General features: G+C 26.8%; 1 protein-coding gene and 1 long non-coding RNA gene across 3 annotated transcripts; one reads left to right on the top strand and one right to left on the bottom strand.

The window, feature by feature from the left end:
- Positions 1 to 236: 236 nt before the first annotated feature.
- LOC115722765 (probable monoterpene synthase MTS1, chloroplastic) lies at positions 237 to 9,600 on the top strand. Its single transcript, XM_030652072.2, has 8 exons — positions 237 to 356; positions 1,083 to 1,198; positions 1,268 to 1,535; positions 1,617 to 2,031; positions 3,553 to 3,771; positions 4,642 to 4,780; positions 8,402 to 8,650; positions 9,061 to 9,600. Exons 1-8 carry the CDS (start codon positions 344 to 346, stop codon positions 9,361 to 9,363), a joined length of 1,722 nt encoding a protein of 573 aa, XP_030507932.2. The 5' UTR covers positions 237 to 343; the 3' UTR covers positions 9,364 to 9,600.
- On the bottom strand, positions 5,987 to 7,592 carry LOC115722766 (uncharacterized). 2 transcript variants are annotated; one of them, XR_004012846.2, is made up of 2 exons: positions 7,132 to 7,592; positions 5,987 to 6,795 (listed from the first exon to the last, which is right to left on the bottom strand). It is a non-coding gene; the product is annotated as an uncharacterized LOC115722766 (long non-coding RNA). The 2 variants fall into 2 exon arrangements; XR_004012845.2 differs by having other exon boundaries at positions 7,145 to 7,592.
- Positions 9,601 to 10,410: the final 810 nt, after the last annotated feature.

Raw genomic sequence — 10,410 nt, 5'->3', positions numbered from 1 at the left:
ATTAAATTACTAGTGTGGTAGTTGTGATATTTATTTCAAATTTTCGGTAACTGGCCGTAAATTTCTCTTTAATTTAGTGTGATACATCCTTTTTTTTTAAAAAAATCAAAAAAAAAAAAAACTATAGGGCCTAGTACCTGGTTGCCCACCCTTGGGCCAACTATGTAGCATGTTTGATATAACGCACATGTTTTTTTGTTCTTTGAATAAGTAAGTACACCATAAACAATATTATTATTACTATATATAATTATTTGTATGGTATACGTTTAACTAATAAAGTTGTGAGTTGTGGTTTAGGATATACCAAAATTTGTTTGTGTTTCATATATCGATCTCAGCCATGTCACTATCAGGTTTTATCATTTTCATAAATTCATACTCCAATTAATTGGCTGGTGATATCAATTATTTCATGCACAAATATTGGATAAATAATTTTAGATATATGAAAAGAAATTTATTTTAATATTCTTACCTTTATTTATATAAAGATATAGAAAATACTTTTATATTTTTCTTTCTTTTTTTTACCTGTACTCTCATCTCATCTTAAAAAATTTTATTTTTTGTTACTTAGAATATCTTTCATAAAATAAAAATTTGTTCTACATTTCAAATATATTTCATATATATCCAACTATTGTGTGGTATATATAGTGATAAAAATGTCTTTGCTGATAATTATATTCGAATCCCACCATAATAGAAAGATTTATATATGATTAGTTCCCAAAATTGTTTATGCTTATTATTTCATATATATATAGAGAGAGAGAGAGAAATGTTGTTATTAAAATTACATTACTACTACATCCCTTTCCTTTCTTGTCCTCTTTCTCTCTTAAAAAAATATATTAACTACAACTTATTATACATAAACAGTAGTCCATAAATATCTTTTTGTTTCTTAGTGACTTTGGTGTTCATAAGCATAATACTTTTATATAAAATTATTAATATGGAAACATCTAATAAATATATTGCAAAGGCAGGCACTTAGCTAATAACCCACTATTGTCATTTGAGGTTAAGTGGGAGGCATATATATAACACATATATATGATCATCGATGATTACAGGACTAATCTCCACTACTACTTTCAAAGAACAACCAGCAATAGTCCGTCGATCAGGAAACTACAAACCCCCATTGTGGGATGCTCATTTTATCCAATCACTCCAAGTCATATATACGGTATATATATATAGATACATTATATTAATTAATGCATACATTATAAATAATGATGATTTATATATATAGGAGGAAAGCTATGGGAAAAGAATCAATGAGCTGAAAGAAGATGTGAGAAGAATTCTTGAGAAGGAGGCTGAAAATCCTTTAGTTAAGCTTGAACAGATTAATGATTTGAGCAGACTTGGAATATCTTATCACTTTGAAGATCAAATTAAGGCAATATTAAACCTTACATATAATAATAATAATGCATTGTGGAAGAAAGATAATCTGTATGCCACTGCTCTTCATTTCAAACTCCTTAGACAATATGGATTCAATCCTGTATCTTCAGGTATATATAAATATATTTTTATATAGTGATTTATAAGAAAGCTATAATTTATGTAATTTTCATATATTTTCTATTTTACAGAGATTTTCAATGCTTTCAAAGACGAGAAAAAGGAGTTCAAGGAGAGTTTGAGTAAAGATGTGAAAGGAATGGTATGTCTATATGAGGCTTCATTCTATTCATTTAGGGGTGAACCCATATTAGATGAAGCAAGAGATTTCACAACCAAACATCTCAAACAATACTTGATGATGACGAGGCAAGGTCAAAATGTTGACCATGATGATGATAATGATTTAATGGTGAAATTAGTGGAGCATGCTTTGGAGCTTCCAGTGCATTGGAGAATGAAAAGGTTGGAGGCAAGGTGGTTTATTGATATGTATGCTGAAATGTCTCATCATCATCATATGAATTCAACTTTTCTTCAACTTGCTAAACTAGATTTTAACGTTGTACAATCAACATACCAAGAAGACCTTAAACATGTTGTAAGGTACGTAATATTAGAATTACTTATTAAATATAAATCAAATTAATTGTATTATTATTATTATTATTATTATTATTATTATTATTATATAAGAGATATTGACAATTAAACTAATTGAACTATTTGTAACATTTAATTCTACAAAATTATTTTTTGGGGCAAAATTCTCTCAACATCACTCTTATGTTATTTAGTTCCATTATTTATTGTTAAATGCTAAAGTGTACCGATATGTACATACGTATACAGTGATAAAATTTAAGTGATTTATATCATTTTAAAATATAAAATAATATAAAAAAAATAAATAAATAATTAGTATTTTGGCCCCATAAACTTTCGATACTATCTTATCCCTTAAAATATATGGCTTATTAAAAATTTCTCTTAAAATATAAACAATTATATAATAATAATAAAAAAAGTATTTTAACATTGTTGGGATGTTATTTCGACAAACATTTAATATATCGCAACAATGATCTTGTAACGGGTTGTAATACAAGGATCATGTACCTGGTCATAATACAAAGGTCTTGTATTTTCTCATAATACACACTCATCAGTTATGCATCTGTTTGTATTACACGCTCAACTATGCGTATACTCATAATACATGCATTAGCTCGTATCACACTCAGTTATGCATCTGCTTATATTACACACTCAGCTATATATCTGCTTGTATTACACACTCATTTATGAATTTGCTTGTATTTCACACTCAGCTATGCATCTCCTCGTATTACACACTCAGTTATACACTGTCTCGTATTATACACTCAGCTATACATCTTCTTGTATTACACACTCAATTATGCATCTCATCATATTACACACTCAACTATGCATCTCCTCGTATTACACACTCAGCTATGTCTCTCCTCATATTATACACTTAGTTATACATCTTCTCGTATTATACACACTCAACTATGCATCTCCTCGTATTACACACTCATTAGCATCTTGTACTACACATTAATTATGCATTTACTTGTATTACATAATTAGGTATGCATCTCCTCCTCCCAAACAACATGATCTAACAAAATCAAAGACCACTTCCTTGTATTTTAAATATAAACAATTATTTATACTTATTCAAATGTTCAACCGTATGTGAACATAAACATTAACCACCTATCACTTGTAATTTCCCACTCAAAGAGGATTAACCACAATTAAATTCTAAACACAACTAAAACTCATAAATAATATTAATTCGTGAATTATGTATATTTAATTATAAAATTACGCAAAAATATGTAGTATTTTTATATTATTTTGATCTTTACTTTTTTTTGAATTTGTTATTTAACTAATTATTTTTTTAGATTAAATTTACAAAAAATTGCTTTTTTATTATTATTATTATTATTATTATTATTATTATTATTATTATTATTATTATTATTATTATTATTATTATTATTATTATTATTATGTATGTTTTCGTTTGCATATTATGCAGTACACATGAGATGTATTATGATGTATTTTTTTATGTATATACATGTATAGGTGGTGGAAAACTACTAGTCTAGGAGAGAGGTTACCCTTTGCAAGAGATAGGATAGTTGAAACGTTCTTATGGACTGTGGGAGTTAAATTTGAGCCACAGTTTAGATATTGCCGAAAAATGCTCACAAAGATTGGTCAATTGGTAACGACAATGGACGATATATTTGACGTGTATGGTACGCTTGATGAGCTAAGCCTCTTTCAAGACGCATTGGAAAGGTAGTTTGGTTAATTAATAATTAGTGTGTACATATGAGTAAGAGGATTATTATAGGATACCAGTACTTTTTACAGGTAGCAACTTACAATTAATTAATGATATTTCTCTAAAAGTAAGTTATGAGTAAATATTATTTTGCATACTGTGTTTTACAAAAGTTATTAATTGAACCGAGTATAATTTTTCAAATTTAATTTTTTAATATAACTAACGTTAAGACAATTTCTAACATGAACAGATACAGAAAATATAACTAGTTTTGTCATAACATCTTTACATTAGATTATTATTAAGTTTTATTTTGACAAAAAATCAGTTCAGGGTCCTATTTGTACAATTTTGAAAAATACAAGATCTATTTTGTCATTTAACAAAACAGATGGTTTAATTGGTAACTTTTGCAAAACACAGGGTCCAAAATGTATTTACTCAAAAGTTATCTTCTTAAGTCATTTCTAGAGGTGTATTTTAGCAATTCTCTATAAAAAAAAAAAAAAAAAAAAAAGTACTAAAAAGTACCAATAGTACATAACACTTTTCTCGTTGTCATATAGTTGGTGCAATTTTGATCGGGTCTTATATAATTAAATATGATAACTTTTAAGTAAATCGCTAATCAATAAAAAGATGTCACCTTTAAAAAGTAGTAAACACTACTAATACTGGTATTATATAATATATATTGGATGTTATTTTATCAAACAATCATATCCCTATTACAAAACAACAATTTTTCATTTTATTTATTTATTTATTGAACAGTATAAATTAGATTTTGAATGATGTATAGTAAATGGTAATGCTTACATTTATAAGATGCACTAAGGTTAATCATATTTTGTTATGCTTTTATGTGTTGTAATTATAAGGTGGGATATAAATACGATCGACCAACTTCCAGATTACATGAAGATATTTTTTTTGGCTACTTATAATGTGGTGAATGAAATGGCGTATGACGTGCTAAAACAAAATGGCATTCTCATTATCAAATATTTAAAGAAAACGGTAAGATTAATTAATAATTATACATAAATATATATGAGTTCACCTTAATGAGTATTAATCATCATCTATGCATATATATATAATAGTTTAAAGTTACGCGCAACACGTATATTTAGTTATATATTAGTTAGATATTTTTGTTTAGTGTTAGAGAAAGAGGCAAAGACGACAATTTTTTCAATATACAGTAATTTTATAAAAAAAAAAAAATAACAAAAACAAAGAAAAAAAATTATTATCAAAATTCAAATAATGGACAATTCTAGAATTTAAAATAAAAAATAGTGAAACTAACTATTTTTATATTACTGGTTCAAGATAGTCTCGTAAATGAAGTGAATTACATGAATTTTTAAAATAAAATTATTAGGATAATTGATAAAGTGGTTTGGGAATATCCATTTTTTAATTTATTGAAAGAAAAGAATATTGAAAATTGTCACTTAACCATTTAGAGAGTCTCATATTATTAATCGGTTTTGAAAGCCGAAAAAAATCATAACAATACTATGGCACAATAAAGAAATTACTAATCTCATAAATAAAAAGAAAAAATGCATTTCAACTTATTTAATAACTATCAGTTTAAATATGTCATAATTAATTACAAACATAACAATTAATATACTGCTACTATCAAATAAGAAAAACCTGGTACATAATGTTTCTTTCAACAAGTTGATGTTATTAGCTAATCTAAATAAGAGAGTACAAGTTTATGTGAGAGCTAAGGAATTTAATTTCTTCTATTGATATTGAGACATATACTCAAAAGTAAGTGTTTAATTAATTAAAAGAACATAAAATAATATAAAATTAAGTGTTGTACCGACCCAAAAAAAATAGCAGTAAAACCAATAAGACAAACATATATATATGAACAACATAATAACCAACAAAAAGTCAACCTCAATCTTGCCTAATCACCATTACCAACTACAATTAATTATATTGATTTACATGACATATATTTAATTAGTTTCTTGAGTGTATATGCATAAATCTTGTAAATCACTGTCCACGAACAAAACAAAATTCTCATGAATCATCATAGCTGAACAGATTTGATTCACATGTCTTACAATATAAAATATATGAGCTCTAAATTACTTTTTACTTAACACAAGGAAAAGTGACATGAGGGAATATAGAACATGTATAGCCTTCCAAAAAATAAGTTTATAGTGTGATTAATTGTGTGGAGGATGCATTATATTTCTTTGATGTTATAATAGTGAAAGAATGCTTGATCTGTGGGGCTCATGAAGAAAGTCGTGATCAGAGCTCGGAACAGAATCTTTTGAGAAACCATAAATGCAACTATCTCTAGAATCAAAGATGAGATTTTCACAAAATCATTTTCTTTGTGCAAAAAATTATATCTGTAAATTGAATAAAAAATTATACTTGAGACTTTTGATTCAAAGTAACACAAACTTCCTTATTTAATTAAAAAAAAAAAAAAAAAAAAACATTATCACTGTTCCTAGTTCATTGTCCATAGTAATATACTATGGGCACAAAAATTGGACTCTTGAAATATAAAATATGGTTTGAAATTACTGCCAACAAAATTGAAATAAGACAAATAACAAAATTTCAACTAAAGATGAACAATATTATGCATTGTAGGCAGGTTCTGATGAAATTATAAAGTTCAACCAGCCTTTAATATTAACTCAAGAAAAAAAAAATCCACCATATTAGAACAATCTCCAAAATCACACATCTTTAATATTAACTCAAGAAAAAAAAATCCACCATATTAGAACAATCTCCAAAATCACACATCATATGTTGCACTGTAGATCTATAAAAACAACACTAAAATAATTAGATATTGATTCGGGGAATATGCAGCGATTATATCTTTCATTCATAACTTACATTCTTTTTTAAAGACTCGTCGTTTGTGTTTAGACGAAGTTTCAGGAGACTGCCAAACTCCAACATTCTGCTTTGAAGAACCTCCAGTGATGAGTTCATCTTCTACCCAACAATTCACACCCTAATCTCTGTCCATGAGCAAATTAAAATATTGAACCCAAAACCCAAAAATTATATTTTACATATCAAATCAAATATGTGAAAGTGATACCTTTAATATATTTTTCTTTCTTTAACAGGAATATATATTTAATAAAACAGTCGACTTCTAAATCAAAAAGAGGCCAGCCAACTACTATAATTTGAAGGCTTATAAAAAATCATCCAAATAGTGGCAATTATCTCATAAACGATAACCTATTTTCTAAATTTAAAGAATTAGAAGGATTACACAAAGATCATTTCATCCCAATACAACAATGCATATTTATAATAAAAGAGAATGCAACAAAGTTGAAATTTACTCAATGCAACAACCATTCCAGCTGGTTTCGCTGCCTGTGGTTGAACAAAATCAACTCCATTTTGATAAAATTTTCTCGCCGGAGATACCTTTTCTTCTCTTCTCTGATTATAGGTATTGCTTAAACACGATATCTTCATTTTATCGGTCATTGTGCGAGCCTCATTAGATCCTTCAAGATGTTATCTGCTCCATAAAATTTAACCAATTTATTTATTTGATTAAAACTCCATCAATCTCAAAGTTTGGCAAAGACTAATTAATCTTTCTCATAATTGTTGCGAAGGAGAAGCTTTGGAATATTTGACTAATTAAACTCTGATTTTTCACAAGATCCCATAGTTTGAGTAAATCGGTTAGGGTTAAGGAAATAGGTTTTGTTTTCTTTAAGTTAACGGTTCCGTTAACTTCACGTTAACTTTTCAACTTTCAAAATAATAAAAAAAAATCGTTAAACCAACAAATAACGTTAAATAGACACTTTTTATATATAAAGATATATTTCTTTTCTTTTTGTACATTTGTTAATTTTTTTGAACAATTGTATATTTGTTAATTTAATTACCTTTTATTCACATAATTAGGATACATTACAAGGCTTTGTTTGGATTAAGGAATTATGAATTTTTTTACGAAGGTGTGCTTAGTTAGAATTCTATTAGGTAAGAGTAAGCATAAATCGATAATTTATAGTGATAACCAACCGCTATATAAACATTAAATATCTAATTGTGATTGAGTCAGATCAGATACTATTTTTTTAGTGATCGGATGTTGAATGAGGTGTCTAAAAATCCAATACTTTAATATTCAATTAAAGTAATTAGTATTTTCATTTAGTTTGGATGAGTAATTAGATTTTATGTTATTATACATAAATAGATATTTTTATATGAAAATTAAAATTAAAATTTTACTTTTTTTTTTTTGTTTTTGTATTGGATCTTGAATGTATCTGATCTGATTCAAAAAAAAAAAATATTAACTCTAAAATACATCTATAATGGATAAAACCGATCAAATTCAATATCCAATAGATAATAGATCGATTGGATTATTAAAATTAATTGGATCGGAAAGTATGGTAGAAAATCTAAGATATTGTTAAGTTGTTAGGTGTGTTAGCTAGGCTTGTTAGTTAGTAACACTGAGTGAACTGTTTTAGTAACTAATTGGTTACTGAATTGTTTCTTCATTTTTTATTAATGATAATACATTTCTACCATTCTTACATTCTCTTAAAAAAAAAAAAGTGGCTTTTGATTGTGTAGTGGACGGATTTATGTAAATGTTACATGTTGGAGGCAAATTGGTATCATAGTGGATACACACCAAGCTTGGAAGAATACATTAAAAATGGATGGATATCAATTGCAGAACCCTTAATTCTAGTCAATCTTTATTGCCTTATAACCAATCCAATAAAAGAAGATGACATAGACTGCTTGCTTCAATATCCCACCTTTATTCGTATCTCAGGAATCATTGCTCGACTTGTTGATGATTTAGGAACTTCATCGGTAAGTTAGTAACTATATACTCTTATCTTTTTTTTTCTTTTTAATATATAACAACATAAATCTTTTGTGATTAAATATGACTTTTAGTCACAATAAAAAATTACTTGTGACTGAAACATACTATTTAGACACAAGTTAGTTAATAAATTAGTTTTAGTCGCAATAAGTATTGTAATTAAAAACACATTTAGTATAACAAATTGTACTTTTTGTGACTAATATTTTTAGTCACGGATCTTTTAGTCACAAATAATAATTTATAATTAGTCACAAATTTTTTACTTTTACTCAAGAATTTTATTGTGATTAACAATAATATTTTTTATACTAATTATTTTTAAAATACAAAATTTAAAAATGATATTTATCTTTTAATTAGTTTACTTATTGTTGGTAATTTACTTTGTTAGGATGAACTGAAAAGAGGAGACAATCCTAAATCGATTCAATGCTATATGAAAGAAAATGGTATTTGTGATGAAAAGAATGGCCGTGAACACATAAGGAATTTAATCAGTGAAACATGGAAGGAAATGAATGAAGCTCGAGTGGGTGAGTCTCCATTTTCTCAAGCTTTTATTGAAACTGCCATAGATTTCGTTAGGACAGCAATGATGATATACCAAAAGGAGCAAGATGGGGTTGGTACTAATTTTGATCATTACACAAAAGATGGAATCATTTCCTTGTTCTTCACTTCCATTCCCATTTGAACCATATTAATCATATATATATATATGATGATTATGATGGGCTATTATAGATAATTAGTTTATGTTGTTGAGAATAATATTTTGCTGGATTAATTGATTGTAAAATCTCAATCCTAGCTAAATGAAATTACATTAAATGTTTGTAATACGAATGATAATTTTGTGTGTAAGGTTCTGTATCCAATAGCAATTAATAAATGTAATAATATTAAATGAGTAGTAGGTAACTTGATATCATTTTTATACATTCATAAGTTAGTCATTAGTAAATCGTTTCTCAATTTTATATTTTAGATCAAAAATATGAAATTTAATATGCATAAATGGGGGATTTTAAATTTTACAATTGTAGAGTTACTAATTTGTGTCAACAATAAATAAATAATCATCTCGCGATGCATCTCATCCAACTTGCCAGAAAAATAATTCAGTATGCTTTTTACCAAATATAATAAAAAATGTATAACTTAATTTTTTTAATAAGAGAATAATCACATAAAACAAATTATGTTAGGGTAAGTCTATAATACACATTTTAAAGTATTGTTTCGGTAGACCCTTATCTATTTCGGCATTCGGAAAAACTTTTGAGCTTAATTTTTTTTTTCATGATCATGTACATTGTAGCTGTATAAGATCACATGTAAACTTTTAAAAAAAAATAAAAAAAATTACAGTACCCAAAACAAAGTTTAATTATTTTGCTGCATGCGTGACTATAAATTCTTACATATGTATAAGCAGCTGTTAAACTTTTATTTTATGCATTGTAAACTATTCATAATTTTATAAAACTTTACAGAAAATCTTAAATAGTTACAACTTGTATGATCATAAAAAAAAAAAATTAAAAAACTCTCGTAAAGACCGAAAGAAATAAAAAAGGCAGCCTTGAATCTCTTACCAGCCCCTGCTTTGTGAATGTCTTCTCGAGTGAATTTGTCCCTTAGAGAACATAGTTTCCTCCAATACCAACTAGTGTCATTCTTAAGTTCATATTCCTACCAATTCTTGCCTTTTAGATAAATGTTGTTGACCCATTTCACC

This window comes from Cannabis sativa, chromosome 9 (genome assembly GCF_029168945.1).
Source record: "Cannabis sativa cultivar Pink pepper isolate KNU-18-1 chromosome 9, ASM2916894v1, whole genome shotgun sequence".
Lineage (NCBI taxonomy): Eukaryota > Viridiplantae > Streptophyta > Magnoliopsida > Rosales > Cannabaceae > Cannabis > Cannabis sativa.
Note: the sequence above shows the minus strand (reverse complement) of the source record. Positions and strands in the feature narration are given on the sequence as shown.

What these genes read in the sequence shown, in the direction of transcription:
- LOC115722765 (XM_030652072.2), top strand. An exon ending in TTTCAAGACGCATTGGAAAG is followed by an intron (nt 3,772 to 4,641) that starts GTAGTTTGGTTA and finishes TGTAATTATAAG; the next exon opens with GTGGGATATAAATACGATCG. An exon ending in TCAAATATTTAAAGAAAACG is followed by an intron (nt 4,781 to 8,401) that starts GTAAGATTAATT and finishes TTGATTGTGTAG; the next exon opens with TGGACGGATTTATGTAAATG.